Consider the following 18,289-nt stretch of genomic DNA (forward strand, 5'->3'; position numbering starts at 1 on the left):
GTATATTTTCATATAATCTGGTGTTGTGTTTCCTTTGTGGTGGGGATATTGCGTCACATGTGTTGTGAGTGTTGTGCAAACGCTTTACACATTGTCCCCGGGCTAAGCCTGACTGCTCGTGCCAAGCTACCAAGGGGGTAAGCAGGGGCTATCTTGGATGTGTTACTCCCTTGCCCTGACTCGAGTGGGCGGGTTCTGCCTGGCTGAGGTGCATACCTTAGCCAACCAGAAACCCCATTTCTAACACGCTTGCACCCAGAAACAACATAATTTGAGTGGGTTATCATCATTTATTTTATGTTCACACAAATGATTACCAATGCACCTGTCCCACAAAGCAATACACAAGAAACTAATCAGGACAACAGGTCACCAACTCTCACCAATGCATCTAGATTTCTAAATTCCTTGAGAAAACCTTTGTAATGAAATCTGGGCTCAATCCGGCAATCACAGCCTTCTGGACAGCCAATAGTCAGGCTTCCACCTTGGTCATGGCTTTCTCGGGTGTACATTTTTTTTTAAACAACTAACGCACCTCATTAAAGGCTAGACACTGCCTTCCTGTATGTGTAGCGATCAACGAGGCTATCAACAACTTCCACAATAGACCCTTATTTTTTTACCTTTAGAGACAGGAGGGGCCACAGAAAATTGTCTCTGCTCGCCCTTCCTCAATGGATGATCTCAGTGATTCAGAGATGGCATCTTCCTCTTCAACTCGCATCAAGTCCTGTGTGGTGCCCACCTAGCTATTTCCAGTAACTATCTACACACCCTCTGGAAGATCACGGGCAACCCCAGCTTACTCTACCAGTCATACACGGAAGACTGTAATGGCCGCCTTTGCATTATCAGTAAACAAAACTAACAACAGTCTTTAGAAACTAGCTTGCCTGCCAATGACACATTAATTACAGAAATGTAATGAAAGTAATCCAAGCCACTTCCCTCAATGTCAAATGCACCTCCAGCTAATCAACCCAAAGACCCTGATCACGTCTCTTTCACTATTTATAATTCAATTAAGGCTGCTTTAATTTATCGGAAAGGAAATTAGTAAAGGAGATATAATGCAACTTGGAATGTAAGAGTATGATTACAAGAAGGGAAACTTTATAACCGGTCAGGCACATTCTATCCTAACAGCTAGCTCTTACTTCTTTACCCTCAAATACTGCTAATATGAGAACAGAAAATTCCTTGGCAATGCCATCTAATATGGGCAAGCAGAAGTAAGATCTACGAGTAATGAAAAAGGGTAAACCAAGCTGAGAATGCTTGTAAACAAAATTTGTGAAACATGGATGGCAGCTATGTTTAACACTAAAACTCTCAAGTAGTAAATTCTTATTCAGATATTTTTTCCTTCTAACTCCACACCTTGAAGAGAGATAACTGAACAAAAGAATGACTGGCAGTAGTCCTGAGGTAATGGTGGCATCTTAAAGTACCATATCATTTACCAGTCGATTACCTGTATTGTTAATAAAGCATTACTGGCTACCAAAGCAATGCGTATCTGTAGTTATTCGCCCATCCAATGTATTAGCCCAAGTTGCAGGGCTCGGGGCTTGGCAAGTATTGGATAATAAGCAGTACAGCTGATAGCCCCAAACGTGAACTGTGCTTAGCGCGCATGAATGTGCCAGGCTAGGCTCCTATCATTCACTGATGCCCTTCTGAGTACCAGTTACTATTGATAGAGCTCTTCAGATGAAGGCCTGTACAGTAGTTACTGCACAGCTGTTTTGGAATCTTCACTGTGAACATTCAATTAAATAAGGTAAGTAACCCTATGGTTATTAATGCTTGGGGCACATAATAGAGCTAACATCACTCCTCCCACTCATAATTACCAACACTCCCTCCCCACAGGTTTCTCATCTACTCGTTGCTACGGCGTTAAATAAACCGTGTCAGAGAGAAATTCCGGAACACACATGTACCAGTGCTATGGCGAACCCGATTAGCTACCCTGCTTTTATCAATGTAAAGGGCCAATGCTGTTGATCTGTAAGAAAACCCCACAATGTTTTGCTGGGCATGTGCAGGATAGATGACCTATTTCTATAACGTTTGGATGGAGCTCTATAATGTAGATTATTCACTTGGTATTTAGAAACAACACATGAAACTTACTTTCTATCTGTGAGTGAAGATCGTTGACTATCACTTGAAGCTGCCCAATGGTCATATCTCGCAGGTCGTTGGGTTTTAAACTTCTTTTCATCAAGCATTCACTTATGTGAGGCATGTGTGGCAACTGAAAAGAGATTAAAGAACGAACCAATAAGTAAGATGTACTTTTTACACACACAGAACATACCACATGCAATAAAATCTCTCTGTATGTACAAACTCATTCATGTCATTAATACCTGGGAGCAAACTAGATAAATACGTCAATTACGCAACTCTCTTCATTGGCCACAAGGTGGCAGCATCGTACCGTAGAAACTATAAACATGTTCTATGAAACAATGCAGCAAATGAGAAGAAAGTGAATATTTCTTCAACGCACCTTCAGTTTAATTATACACTGATACTTCTGGTGATACGTGTGCTAGCTGGTTAAAACATTATTCACAATTGCTAATCTCAATGCAGAAATCAGAGTAAATGTGGAACCAGAAGAACACGTAGGATTTTCCACTTAGGGGCCAATGTTAAAAGGAAATACTCAAAACCAAGTTTAGTATTGCTAAGCGCCATTTTAGAATTCAGGTTGAGAGTGGCATATATTTTTTGCCCTGCGTTACGACTATGATTTGCAGCCTACGAACATTTAAAAACAATGTATTGCTTTTAAAAAAGAATAACAATTCCTCGCGTGTTTTCAAAGAATAAACCATGGACCATTACAAGGGTGAACTGTCCAACAATACTAAGAGAACGGTAAATTCTCAAATGTTAGGAGGCAAAATATTTTCTGACTGCGAGGTAAAATCTGGTTCATCTTACAATTCGATATAGAAAAATTGTCTCAAATTCAGGAAATCCCTTAGAGAATCCCTTCTGTTTCTAAATCCTCCTAAGACCTAGGGAGAAGGCAGAGAAGGGGTCAGAACCAAGAGACTGTTCACACTTTAGAGTGCCCCAAATAAATGTTCCCACTCGCTCATCAATTTTCTGGAACCTCGCAAACGAATAGATGAAGACTACAAGAATGGTGGATTTATTTTATGCAACACGTGGCACAATATTGCATGTCCTGCACCTATTGCAATATTTCTCATAATATAAATAACAGAAGAAAAATGGTAATAGAATGCGGTATTTCAATGACAATTATGCAGGAACCTATGATGTGGAAACTGTTCGGTAAAAAATCTGACTTATTAGCGACCCAGGCTACTCGGAAGAAAACGTATGCTGCAAACATTTTCCAGATCTTCATAACGCATGTAACTGATGTTCAGTGTAAATTCTCGATAAGCCCTAATCTTGATTCTATCTTTCTGTCTTCATATTTGGAGTAATCTTCCTAATTTAAGACATGTTTAACTATGTGAAGGTAAAACAGAGTTCATACAACGGCCTGCTCACCTGCTTGAGATGACCTTTATCTATGTTTTAATACGATGATTTAGTACCATGTTTTAATACCATGATTTAGGACCGTGTTTTAATACCATGATTTAGGACCGTGTTTTAATACCATGATTTAGGACCATGTTTTAATACCATGATTTAGGACCATGTTTTAATACCATGATTTAGTACCATGTTTTAATACCATGATTTAGGACCGTGTTTTAATACCATGATTTAGGACCGTGTTTTAATACCATGATTTAGGACCATGTTTTAATACCACGACTTAGTACAATACTCACAAGATCAGCGACTGGAGACTTCTTCCTGTTCTGCTTTTCTACTTCCACCTGCATTTTGGCCATCGGTTTGGCCATTGCTAACGCCATCTTAGCTTCGGCTTGCAGTTTCTTTTGCCTAGTGATGAAATCCATATCCTCAAACGATTCAGACTCCTCTTCAGTAGTATCTCTGTCAGAGTAGGAAGAGCTCTGCTTGCTCTGTAAATATTTAAAAAAAGGGAAAAACATGATACTTTAGTAGCCACTGTCCTATTGACAAGCGAGGCTTAGATTGCATACACTGCATAGCTGCTGGACAATTTAACACTCGCTCTGTGCAATTTTCGATCTCCCATTAGCACAGTCCACCCAGTGCATAAACTATGTTTGCACTACATGTTGAGCACAAAAAAAACATTTTGCACTAGATGGATGCTGCACATGCCAGTACAAATTGCCCAGCAAGGGTGCAATACTGTCCATAACCACAGCAATTTATGTAATCTGACCTCGAGTATTTTAAGGGCAAAGAATTATGGAAACATTAGCTTTAAGATACAAAATGAACAAAAAATGTGTGTATTTTCATTGACATAACCAATATTTTTGAGTACTAATTCTGGCATTTAGCCACGTTATATCACTTGTCATAATAGTCAGCAAGGTTTTAATGATTGCATAATCAAATTACTACCCCACCCTGACAATCATTTACACCCTGTATCAACTACAGGAACGATATTGTAAATTAGTTAAAATCTTACATGGAAACTTTAATTAAAATGGCATTGAAACTATACCCCATTAATAAAGGCAGGTGTCAATGGCAGGGTTCAACTATAACAATAGAAAGAAAAGTATATAAAGTGAACTGTATGCTTCTGTAAAACAGCAATGTGATAGAATTCAATAGTACTCGCATTGCCATAAAAGACGTATGGAAAACTTATGCAAAACACGGAAGTCTCTAAAACGACTAAGTTTCAGAATTAATATTACATTCTTGGTTGACGTTTGTGCTGTTTGTACTATATTTTCATACTTGATATTTTCCTCTTTTGATGTAATGACAATCTTCCTTTTAGCTTTAACTAAATAACCTGTTCGTAGTATCTTGGAGCCCACAAGGTATGAGTGCACAATATGTAGACTTGAGGCAAGCTGAACGTAAAGTTTGCATGCCTCTGCAGTGACAATGGTGACAGCAATGCACAGGATGAAGGCAGGGACTTTTCCCAATTGACTTATTTGGAAGACCTATTTAATGTTAGAACTCACGTTTTTATACATTGAGTTAAGAGAGGGCCACATACAGTAGCCTGGAGCCAGGCCATTGCAGAAGAACACTAGGATACTTTGCCTGCGATTATTTCACCCAAAGTCTGCAGAAGAGCTGCACACATGCGATAGGGCCTTGAGTAGAATCCCATCAAGAACACTTTCAGGGCCCTGCACCATCCACCAATGATGTATCACTATTTGTTTGGGCTGCCATGAGTGGCATCTCAGAACTCCGCTGGATGTGGAGAACAGCAAAAGATGAACCCTGTATTCTCTGCATGTTGAGAGGACTGAGGCCCCGCCTACTTTCCCCTGTGCAAAAAAGCAAAAAGTGCCTCAGCGGTCCAGACGAGTTGGACTAAAATACATATATCATAAAAGACATGACTGGTTGACGCACCAACTGACCAGTTGACTGGACTGCAGTTGGACAGATGCTTAAGAGGTTGAGTTTGCCTACCACTGGAATCTGCACCTGACATTCCAGAAGCAATTTTGCGCAGTTTGGGACCCACAAGAGTAGCCAGCAGGACAACAACAACAACAAAATCAGTACCTAAGAAATATTGAGCTACTGGGAAACTTGACCTCTGGATTACCAGGACGAAGGGATATTTCCTGCTTCCTTCAGTTAAGAGTTTTTGGCAACAGAATTTGAAGCTCCAGCAGGGCTGCGGGATAAAGATATCCAGCGTTGTGAGGCTCTGCCATCTCTATAGCTCTCTGTCGTGTCCTGCAGGAGGAATCTGAAAACCAAAAAGCTGACAAAGTCAAAATGTAGGAAGTGGAAGTGAATGGATGGAGCTTCCCGCCCGTGGTGAAAAAAGGACAGCCAAGATTTCCTGGCTTGTCCTGGTAGAAGCACTAACCAAAAGTGAATACTTCAGCAGTACCTTGCTTCCTGTTTCTGGCCTCCTGCAGCCGTCGCCAGCCTCTGCATTTTGATTCATCCCGCTGGTGGTTTGTGGGCACCATAAAGGACCAAGTATGAAAAGGGCAGAAGACATCCAGAAAAGGCAGCAAGATGAGCTCTGTGCAGAAGTGACGATGGCCGATATTACGTCCAGTAGGTCCTGCTCAAGGATTTGGCGCCAAAACTGAAAGTGTTAGTGGGACTTCGGCTTCATCCTATCCACTGGCTAGCAACACTGTCCTGCCTTGCACCACCGGATGATTTTGTGGCTAAGAGAGAAGTTCTCTCTATTTGACACCTACACTTACTGAACAGAACTTTCAGAGTTCGTGGAGAATGTGGAACATCTACCAAAAATTCCATGATTCAGATTCCCCTATTTACAGTTATTTAGGATCTAAACAGAGTTGGCGGAGCATCACCAATTTTTGACAGATACGCTCCATTCACCAAAACTCTAAATAGTCCCTGAAGAGTGAAATAGTGGCGATAAAATATGTCTCCTACTAGATACGGGTATCCTTACCACTTCCCTGAAGCAGCAAATAAGATTCTAAAGGTGAATGCTAAGTTTTTTCTACCTGTAGCAAAGTCTTGCATACATTTCAGTTACTGACATGCCATTGTTCCTGTGAGCTCTACTGTATTTTGTTTTGCAACTGACAAGTTTCTTGAAAATGCTGACAGGCACTGAAAGGTAGCGCACCATTTTCTCAGGAGTTAACTTTCAAACTGTTTTTTTGCGACTTTGAAATGACTGAATTTTGGCGATCATGTTTTTTTAAACTACTAAAAAGGAGGAGGAAGGTTCTGCTTTTATTGTGAAAACTCACATGCAAAATATGGAGAGTAATAGCGTTTGATGGAATTTGGGGAGGTTCACCAAAGAAAAACTTTACACTCCCATAATTTCTTATTATGCATCTTGGCAAACATAGTGTGATGATTGAGATAAGGTGAGAACAATCTAAGAGTGAATTAAGAAGAAAAAAACATAACTCCTCCTTGAAGACAATGGATCTTCTCTTAGGCCCGCATGGCTAGCTCCTGCGACTGAAATAGTTTTTTGTGGGTAGATGAGCTATCAATTTAAGTCTCACGTAAGATACCAAGGGGGGGGTACCTCACTCTTCCATCTATGATGAAAGGGAATGGAACTCCCACTTACAATCCGCTTGGAGAGGTCTGGGCTGGCATGGAATTTGAGCCAGACAGAGACTGGAAACATCTGTTGCCAGCATAAAGTGTGTAGAAGTGTGGCAGTGGAGAAGTGTGGCACTATGATTAGAGTGGCTGACCCTGATGCAGAGATCTGGCCCGGGACCAGGGTTCAATTCCCACCTCTGCGGGTCTTGGGCTCAATTCCCTTGGACCAGATAATTCTCACCTCTGTGCCTAATCTAATTAATGGGTCCCACTCTGTAACTCTGGGCAATAGCTTGCTTAATCTCCACAACAGCTCTCACAGTGCTTGAATGCCTGGCTTCACCCTGGGGCTGTGCAGGAGTGGGCGCCTCACAGGGAAAAGCCAGGAGGGGTACCACAGCAGTATGCGTACAGCGCCTTGAGACCCTAACGGGTGAGTAGTGAGCTATACAAGTGCAAAGTTTACAGTTTTTTTTTTTTTACAGCATGATAAATATTTGGAAATCCATATCCCCGCCACTATAACAGACATACATTTCAAATAAGTTTACAGTTTATGTCAAGAATGTCAGTTTATGTCCCCTTTTACCAGGCTGATAAAAATACATTCAATGCAGCCCAGGTGGTGTTTAACAATAAAAATACCTGTGAGCTCAGCTTGAATGTTTAAAGTATTTATATCAACTGGTCCTAAGTTGTTCATCTTCTCTAAAGAGTGTGGGGGCGCAGTGACTGTAGGAGGACTCTGGAAAGACGAATCAAGACTCAGGCTGTGGTCAGAAGAGTCACATGCCTGATGCCAACAGACTGGCCGCAAAAAATGGACAACCGTTGGGTACTGCACTTGGCATGTGATGTTCTACCCTATGGCACAATAATAGTGCCAATGAATGATGTCCTAGTTTCAGTGTGATCCAACAAACTTATTCCACGTGTAGTTAATTATGGGGGCTCCTGAAGAGTGGAGGTGCCTTTAATTATAAAGATGTGTCCAGTAAAGGACAAGAGAGCATTCGGATAAGAAAGATGACCTATTACTGTCTGACACATGGACAATTGCCGTCATCTTCTTGACCGAAAGCAATAGGTCAGTTGTGTCTGATTGGCAAAGTGAGAGATCAAACATGCTTCGTGTTGAGTTGTGGGGGAGGTCATTGGCATAACCCTGATTAGAAGATGTATTAGGGGCTGTGGACTTTGGTCAGGGGAACTAGCGTGTTTTAGGCTTTTAGGTGGCCCATACTTATTGCCTAGAAAAAGGAGAGCCAAACCATCACCAGCCGTGCAGGCATGCAGGTGAAAAATTAGCAAAATAATAGCCCCTGAAAGCAATTAATATCAGCTGTGGGGCAACCACAAAAGTTTAGGTTGCCAGAGCAGACTTTTCAGGCTTGGTATGTAATGTTTACATGCCATATACATTGTAACGCGGTATAAGGATAGAGCATGCCTTAAAACTAGTGATTTTTTTTGTTTTATTTTCACCCTCTTGTTTGAGCCAATAAAAAGGAAAACGGGGAATAGAAAAAGGCGGACTGGGGATAGACGGTTAGCGGTGAAATACATAATTGTCGTTTTGATCAACTATTTTTAGAACGTGAAGTAGACAAACGCTTTTGAATCCATTGAGTACTTTTTGTTCAGACTGACATGGTGTTGAGAACTGTATGGGTAAGATCTTACAAGAAGCATCTATGCAGACTTACCATAGGAGACATGGGAGTGTCCAAGCTCGTTTCAGTCTTGCTGTCGTCCGCATCACTGTCCTTGTCACTTCCACTGTCGTTCACGAAGCAGATCTGCAGGTTCATCCCACTCTGTAATCTAAGAAAAAGAGAATGTGATTGTTTACGTGTGCAGAAAAAAAAAAAAAAGAATTGGAAATAATATTGTGGGATACAATAGAAATGAACATTTAATATCGTACGACCATTTGCGTCATTTTTAGCTACAAAACTAAACAGACTCCGAGCTCTTCACAATATGATATTTTTCCGGTTTGCTTTAGAACTTAACATTTATATAAATGAACTGATTCCAATGTACGTCCAGGAAAATTCAGAGGCTGTGGCAACTCAAGGCCTTTCTACAAACATGCTTAAGACCCATCGTTGGTTGGAGCTAGCAATTATAGACTACTTATTTAATGTACTGTAAAGAAATCATGACTTATAATATTCCAAATAAGCAGTGCTTAATTTGTGCAGATGACTGCAAGTGGTAGGCACCAAAACGTATCTGTGGGGATAAGGACTTATTTTTCATCATCAGACTTTGAGCAAGACGGAGATATACAGAAAAGAGAGAAGATGGAAGGGCTCAGGAACAGCCAGGAAAAAGGTGATAAGGGAGAAGGTAGAGGTGAAAAATAACCTACAGACCTGAAATAAAGTGACAGGATGATGGATGAAAGGGGAAGGGTAGATTCAGAAATAGGCAACCTTGGTATTCAGCACCCTTGATGTTCAGTCAGAGTTGGTAGGTTCTTTCTGCGCTTATTTTTTATTATTATTATCGTTTTTTTGTTTGCTTTTTAACAAATTAAAGACTCCCAGGAAAGCAGCAAACTATAAATGCAAATTTTGCCCAGTGCTTAATTTATGCCAGTGTTTGCTGGTGCTCGGCACCAGTTCATATTTCTTAACTTGGCACATAATTATGACAGTCCACCACGTGGTGGTGCTGACTACCATTTACCCAACAAAGCTCATCGGCAAACTGATAAGCAATGTAAGTAAACTTCAAAAAAAATAATATCAGAGCACCCAGGCCATGATTACAGCTTTGAATGTCCTGAAATAGTCTATATTGTCAGATACCTAGGAGTATAATGGTTAATTGATAGCAATGGCATAGCCATTTGGCAGCTCTTGCAGGACAGTGAATGGAGAAGATTCATGGGCATCTGGGGAATTATGTTGGGCCCTGAAGGTTATTTTTGTTTTTACAAGTTAAGCACTGATTTTGCGAAATAAACAGAATGCCCCGTTTCCACTATAAAATAGCATCCAATCCCTTAGCCCATAACTCATATTCACCAAGTATCTGCCTGAGCAAATTAGACATTTTTTCACAGCCCCCGGTCCACAAAGCCTGGGCCAGCTGCCAAGAGAGGTGCAAGTTTGTCTTACATTGTGCCATACTGGCAGAGCTATCTAAAACTCTCCAAAATAAAAAGTTCTACCAGCTGATCTCTGCGATAAAAGGCTGACATTCATTATGCATCTGTCAGAAAGCTACACTATGCGCTGAGGAATCAGTGGCACCGTGGTACTATAACACTGTGATGTAGAGGCAAGACGTAAAGAACAGATGGGAGTAACAAATGGACCCATAAATGCACCACGTCATTTCCTGCAGTTAACTGCACAAGTCCAACTGCACATCATCTTAGTGTAATGAAACCCTCCATGTGGTCACAAACACAACACAGCATAACCTGTAATTTAGTGATACCTTTTAAATTTGTGATAATACAATGAAAATGTTTTAATTTAGGATGGATTCTCACACCCCGTCCCAAACACGAAAACAACATATTTTAACTCAGGGGCAGCTGTTTGGTCTTCCGTCAGCACGGGGCCGGCTTTAGCGCTGGTGGCCCCCTTTGCGACAGTCTTTTTGGCACCCCCCCCCCCCACACACACACCATGACCACCTCTTCGGATTCCCTCACTTCCACCTGGCAAATGTGCCCCTCATCTCTCCATAGCCCCCCTTTCACATACATTTGGTTGTTTTAAAGCACTTGTAAAGGCTGGCTTTACTCATCCACTCAGCTACCCACATTAATTATAGTTCTGTTCTTTGAAGCAAGCATTTTAACCCTCTACATCAGTGGTCTTCAAACTTTTTAATGACGCGCCCCCCCCAGTTGAAAAATAAAAATCACTGGGCCCCCCTCAGAATTTTTCACAATTATTTTAGAAAGATGGTAATGTTTAAATAGGTATAAACCTATTTAAACATTGCAGTTAAGTACTGTTACCTTTTTAAAACTGCAATAACATGCTTCTGCTTAAAACAAAGGCATGTTATCTGCATAATATTTCTTTTAGCCAGAGTTTGGCGCCCCCCCCTGGGATCACTTGAGGCCCCCCAAGGGGGGCCCGCCCCCCAGTTTGAAGACCTCTGCTCTACATGCTTGATGGCGAGTCAAAGCTGCCACTAGACAAACTCTGATCTCTCTCTCTAGCAAGAACATTAATCACAAGAGGTACCTTGACATTTTAATTTCTTCCTGGAGGCTGGACACACAAGAAAGTTTTCAGCAGGTGTTTTTAAAGGGCAACTTTTCTAAATTATTGCTGAACACAGCGCCCTCGAGGGCATCACCCGATGCTAAAGCCGGCCCTGCGTTAGCATGATCAGTTTTAACAGTGTTGCTGGTGTATATTGAAGGCATTTCTATTCCCTAATAGAATATTATACAGTGTATTGACGTCACAAGGATTAACAGCCGGGATATCCAAGCTGGAATTTAAACCAGAGGCTTGTTTGTTGGACAGTAATCGCTGTCTTAACTGGCACCGTTCTAATATAACCTTTAAGATCCCACAAAATGCTATTAGAAGTGAAAGTGTGGAGCTCCCCTCTGATAGTACTTCTCACTTAATTCTAGTGCTTGATTTGTGACGGGGGGGGGGGGGGGGGGGCACCAGCACTTATATTTGGGGGCCTACACTTACTTTTTTGCATCAGGCACTTACTACTCACAAAAGACACTTATGGGAAAGATTGGGAAAGATGGAGGAAGAGAAAGACGGAAACGCGACACAAATGGAGAAAGCAGAAAGTTATAAGGGTGAGTTGATGGGGAGGGAGTGGCTCTAAAGGGATTTAAGAGCCCAAGATGGCCTTACAATTACACTACCTCAGTATTCTGTGCTTGGACATTAAATTTCAATAGCCGCGTGTTTTAGAGGCGAGCTTTGGGCAGTGACAGGTTTTTATTTACAAATGAACCACTGCTTAATTCCTCACGTCTTCACTAAGGTATTGGGCCGGTCCTCGTAAAATACCCTTTTTAGCCACTATCTTTTGAAATCTGCCACTACTCGAAATGTCCATGTCTCTTAAAGTGAACCTACAACTCATACTACCAGTAACTCTGTCACTCTCTGGAAAGTTTCTCTTTCACGATCAAAAGCTTTTCCCTGTCTATACAATTTGCCAGGTTAGATATAGGAATGTAAAATTTCGAACCGTGTCTGATGTAGTTGGGCAATGCTATGTGTTGCACAGTATGTTTGCTCTGTTTGTTATTCGATTCCGTATTGATCCTCACTAAAAAGAATGGTTTAAATAAAAATGATTTACTGAGCTTTAAAAAAATTATATTGTTTTCGCATGTTCACTGTGGCTCTAGTATCGAAATCTTCGGAGGGTCGTATAAATTACATTAAAAAAAACAGCTTCACTAGGCACGCGTGATTATGCTGCCATCTACTGTAAAACGTGTGTAGTGCATCCGGGAGGCTCATTTAAGAAGCGCGTGCTAACTCATATGAAACTACAGTGGCTCTCTTATGGGGTAGGCACCATGTTGTTCATGTGTGAACCCAGGTGCAAAAAGTGATAATATATATCGTTAAGTAGGCGCTAAACCATTTCTACTATATCACACGTTTTACCACTTTATGCTAGTCATTTTTTGTGATGTAATGCAGTACTGCCTCTTTACTCAAGTTTGCAGTAGAAATAATGCGAATTTGTAAATTGGTACAAAATCATACATTTCGACCATTTTTGCATCAGTGTAAATAAGCGTGAACGTTTAACATGACTCATTGATTCATAAGACAATTGATTTCTCTTTCCTAATACTCGCCAGTCACTACTTACTGAGTGGAGTACACTAGACAAGAGGCAAGCCAACAGTGTGTCACAAATGAATTCTTAATTTATTTCTAACACATTGCTTCTCTCACTTAATTATCTAAAAATATTAGTGGCGCTCCCCAGGCCACGCGAGTTCTCCCTCTTTAACTAGCCTCAGCTCGGTGTCTCCCTAATGCAGCTGGCTATGATCATGTAAGGATGTGTATATACGTGCATGTCTTGGTATTTAATACAGTATGGGCCTAGCTGTGAAGCAGCGCAGCGCTGTTCACTACATAAGGGGTTGGGAGACGACCGCAGGACGTGTACATCAGTTGTTATACAAGTACATTTTACATACATTAGGCACAGGGAAATAAAATGATTTGCTCAGAATCACACGACGTTGGGCTTAGCGTCCAGGCCAAAATCGAAATTGGGTCCCCGGTTTCGCAGGCTGCAGGTTGACTCGCTAGGCCACATCTCCTCAGTACATTGAGCTGCCTCCTATGGGGGGACCCAAGCACATACTGAGTGCGCATTGCCTGAGCCGTTTCTGGACTCCCAGCAAGCCTTGCTTTAGCAGACTGGTGGGGCCCTGGAGTCAGCAAGGCTTGCGGACACCCATAGTTGTGTCTGAGCCAGCAGGTATATTCAGAGGGCTGACAGGAAAAGTCTGCACTCCGAACCCCACCAACTAGACTTTTCTTTTTCCATTTTCTTAACTCCAATCCCATCCACAATGCTGCAGAGCTTGGTAATTGTGGGAGTATACACCTGCAAGCAGGCTTCTTGAGTGTGTCACTGTGAGGCTGGATAACAGGGGAGGTGGGTGGCAGGGGACGTGATTCATTGTGGGTCAGTGCACCAGAAGCTGTGCACACCTGCACACAGGTTTTTTTAATGTGTGGTCGGGGTGAGAGTGGTTAAGGTTTGGAGAGGGGGGCTCACTCATTGTGGGTCAGTGCACCTGAAGCTGTGCACACCTGCACGCAGGCTTCTTGAGTGTGTCACCGCGTGGCTGGATGGAGGGCAGGTGGGGGCAGGGGCAATGATTCATTGTGGGTCAGTGCCCAGAACCTGTGCATACCTGTACACAGGTTTTTTGAATGTGCGGTCAGGGTGAGAGTAGTTAAGGTTGGGAGAGGGGGGCTGATTCATTGTGGGTCAGTGCACCTGAAGCTGTGCACGGCTGCACGCAGGCTTCTGGAATGTGTGGTGGTGGTGGTTGGGGGGAGAGGGGGGGGGGGGAAGGTCATTATTCAGGCTCCCAGTTTTATGGTATTGATTTTTTTTTTTAAACATTTCCATCTGTATTTATCCATTTTTATTTTTTGGTAATCTTACTGATATTTATCCATACTTATTTTGTGTTTTGAGAATAAATGGAGTAAAAAAAAAAAAAAGGTATATTTCCACATTTACTTAACTGATGAACATGCGCTTACACTTTGATGTCTGTTGCATTTTAGCAAATTAAGCAGCTAAATACAGCTAACCACTACACCCACTGGCAAATATCAGCATTATACTACCAAAGTATGGTAACATGCACCTGTATTTAGGGAAGTCTCACCCTGTGTGTTAACTCCCCATGCTATCTGTCTGCTCAGCTGTTGTCCTGGAATTCACAAAAGGCAGCATGGGGAGTCACTCACATGAAGCACAATTTTCAATATTTTTCTGCTTTTAAAAATACAGACAGACAGGAAACATTGTTTTACGTTTGTATCCGTTTGTATTTACCAGTAAAACCAGTAAAAATGGGAACCATGGAGCACTAGTCATAATTCATTTTGGGTACAGGGGGAGGAGAGAGGACAGCTTAGTCAATGAATTTGCCCAGCAGAGGGTGCAGGCATGTGTAGTGGTGCCATCTGCCAGAGAAGGCGCGGGTTGCACACTCCAAAGTAGCTTGTGTTGCTGAAGGGGACAGGAGTGCTCTAAAAGCCAAGCCATACCTGTCGTAGAGTTAAGGTGCAACCTGAATTCTAAGATGGAACTAAAATAGATGGGGAAAATGCATCCGAAAGTAATAAAGCGTGTGGTCAGCTCCTCTTCTTCAAAGGGCTTGCTGGGGGTTCATTGCACACTCACATTTCCCCAAAGAGGGTAAAGAAAGTTACAATGTTCCAAAATTGGTAAGGCATTGGCAAGCTTCCTAGCCCAGCAATACCTGATGCAGCCACCATGGAAGAGGCCAACATGGCCCAAACACAATGAATCCACAACAGCATTGGTGCCCGAAACAGAACAGGAGCAACAGGTCAAGTATGTCTCAGAAAATCAGGTTCACCAACCTCCCTGCTCTGTGACCACCAAAAGTACTGAACTCCTTTGACTTGGTACTATCCAGCCTTTCAGGTCAGGTGGCATGGGTCGCCAAAGATCATGCCAAGTCTGCATAAGTGGACAAAGTTCATTGTGGAAGCCAAGAAGTTGCATGAAATGAGAAATTGTGCAAACAACCCAATCTGAGCCAGCACAAGAGTAATAAATGCAAACCCACAAGTCAGCATGAATTACCGGGAATACTGTGGCCGATTCCGCAACGTTTTGTTTTGCCGGTTCCAGTACAGACAAGGACCACCCATACTTGGATTTGGTAGCTCGCAGTGTCATAGGGATTATAACTATATGTCAATCATGAAGCCCAGCAAGAGCACCATATATATAGGATTGCTTGTGCTCCCATTCAGATTGGACATGGCCTTGATTTTCATGCTGAACTGCCCCTTTAGCAGTGTGAACAGGAGTAGTTTCCACATAGATGAGCCTCTCCAAGGACACAGTGAACCTTAAAATGATGCACTGGAATATTGCCCAGAGTACTTTACCACTGACTTAGAATAAATCAAGCGTGGGTTCTTTCACATTTTGGACGTCTCTCTCTAGTCTACAAACCTTGCTCTATGCCCTCCATCAGGGAGTTGATGGAAGCAAACTCGTATTGGCCATGGAGCAGAAGGTTTGGTTCCGGCTGGATGTCATGTTAAATGGTCTGCTTATGACACCAAGGGATCTGCTGTGGTGGAAGCAAGGCCAACAAATCTGGAGGCACACTTGGAAGGTGAACTTAGCACAAAACAACCTAATCAGCTTCACTTCCAAGGAAAAAAGATTTTTGACTTACAACTCGTGGTCCTACTTTAATCAGTGTCAATGGACCACAAGATAATTGCATTTTTATACAGGTTATGAGAAAGGTCTTTCTTCCTCGCCCGGCTTTCATGCTCGCCCTTCCACATGTCTGAGGTGAAAACAGCAGTCCTGGTGAGGATTGGTCAGTTGTCAGAGTTTTGTTTTTCATAGCAAAACTCTAAACCTCCTTGTCTTTGACTCTAGCATGGTGACATGGTCCAAGTGACACCTCAGGTCAGGGGTACGATGTTTACCATTAACAATTAGAAATTAGTGCTGTAGAACCACCAAGATTGTCCTTACACTGGCTGACCTTCTTTGTAAGGTTCACATTCTGTACCTAATCCGGCCCCTTGTGAGGGGTCTGGCACAGGCATTTGAGGTGGCTAATAGAAATGTAAGGGTGCTCCTGTGCCATCTACCTCCACCCACCGACATTTGTGAGTGACTATCACTTAATATGCCATGCCAGAGGTTCCTTCATTACTAGACTAAACTCTTAAATCTGAATGTTCCTGGTTATTTGGTAAATCCAGGAAATGTGGCTGGTCTCTTCTAACCTCTTGGGGAGGTGTGATGGCCCCTGCCCGATCCCCCCAGTTAAGTAACAATCTGAACTGATGCCAGCAAGAAGGCATGAGATACAGAGACGGTGCACTTTAAATTAGCCAGGCCAGATGTGTGGCAGAAAACAGCATCTTTTCATTGTGCTTTTTAGTTCATTTTCTGACCTATCGTTGTTCTGAGACAGTAGAGTCTTCTTGGTAGCGAAGGGTTACAAAAAATTGAAGAGTGTTTACTCGTTCCCCAGCCTTGTCTGACAAAGGTACTTGATTACCGGTTGTGCAAAAACAGGAGATTCTGCTCTAAAGTTCACTTTAGGCGGAGGAAGAGTAGAGTTGCAGGTTACATGATAGGTTTCCTCTCAAGAGTTCTTTCTCCAACCACAGAAATTTCATCACATCTCACAGTGCTTTAGCTTTCCCAAAGTCAACCTGCTTGCATCAAAGGAAAACATTCTTTTAACTTTCTTGAAGATGGACTGCCCAACCAAGAGAGACTGGGGCTTGGATGTACTCCTCATCCTCCCCAATATGATAAAATTACGACCATTGTTTTGTAACACGTTAACTACTACAATAAGCAGATCTTGTGGTGAAACTGAAACTGAAAATTGAAACCTGTGACCTCAACACTTTCATGTCCTGCATCTTGCAAGGGCTCCTTGCAACACCAAAGAAACTAAATATGCCCTTCACTTGAATTTCTTTCAGTAGGACCTGCTATGACCTTTTGGTCTCTACTAGAGTTCCCAGGAATGTTCAAATACCATGAACACTTTGATTTTAAAAGATTTGTAAAGTTTGCCAACCCCTGAATCCAAATCACCCACACATTTCTATGAGGCTGGATTGATTTGCCAAGGCCAGTCCCCCTTCACACTTACAAAATGGCTAACCATTATAGAAAAGAGAAACCCCTCGATTTGGAGAGATTTTCATGTGGTAACTCAAAGAAAAGCTAAACTCTGGAACGTGTCAACATTTACAACTCAGTTCAAATATGAAGAGTCAGTGCTAATGGTTGATTGATAAACCAACTGCTCTCCATTTTTGCTCGGGTATTTGCCCTGTCCTCGGGCATGGGAAATACCCCGCCTCCCCCCAGACCAGGGTACACAGGGCCGACTTTAGCACTGGTGGCGACCTCTGCGACACTCTTTTTTGGCACCCCCCTTCATGACCGCCTTCTCGGATTCCAGTGCTATAATCTAGCAACAGTACCCCTCTCTACAATTCATTTGTTTTAAAGCGCTGGTAAAGGCCATATTTACTAATCCACTCAGTTATCCACATAAAATAAAGTTTTGTTCTTTGCAACAGTCATATTAACCCTTTGTGCTACTTTATGGAGAGTCAAAACTGCCACTGGCTAAAAACTCCAATCTCTCTCTTTATCAGGAACATTAATCACAAGAGTTATCTTGACATTTTTATTGTTGCCCAACAGCTGGAGCACATGGAACTCTGCTTCAGGAGCATTTAAATTGTAAGTTATTGCCAAATAAAGCACCCCACGCCCCAGATCAGCACCCCCCTCCAGGTCAGCGCCCAGTGCAGCCACATCGGTCACAACCCCCTAAAGCCAGCCCTGAGGGAATGAGACAATA

At 42.3% G+C, this 18,289-nt stretch overlaps 1 protein-coding gene across 5 annotated transcripts in view; it reads right to left on the reverse strand.

Moving 5' to 3' along the window:
- The window catches only part of SCHIP1 (schwannomin interacting protein 1), a 343,356-nt gene that overhangs the window by 14,278 nt on the left and 310,789 nt on the right, over positions 1-18,289 (reverse strand). For all 5 annotated transcript variants that reach the window (XM_069213261.1, XM_069213262.1, XM_069213264.1 and 2 more), the window contains 3 exons: positions 8,865-8,982; positions 3,840-4,037; positions 2,143-2,266 (listed from right to left, as the gene is read on the reverse strand). In XM_069213261.1, coding sequence (XP_069069362.1) covers positions 2,143-2,266; positions 3,840-4,037; positions 8,865-8,982 — 440 coding nt within the window. The remainder of the gene's footprint in view (positions 1-2,142; positions 2,267-3,839; positions 4,038-8,864; positions 8,983-18,289) is intronic.

This window comes from Pleurodeles waltl, chromosome 11 (genome assembly GCF_031143425.1).
Source record: "Pleurodeles waltl isolate 20211129_DDA chromosome 11, aPleWal1.hap1.20221129, whole genome shotgun sequence".
NCBI lineage: Eukaryota > Metazoa > Chordata > Amphibia > Caudata > Salamandridae > Pleurodeles > Pleurodeles waltl.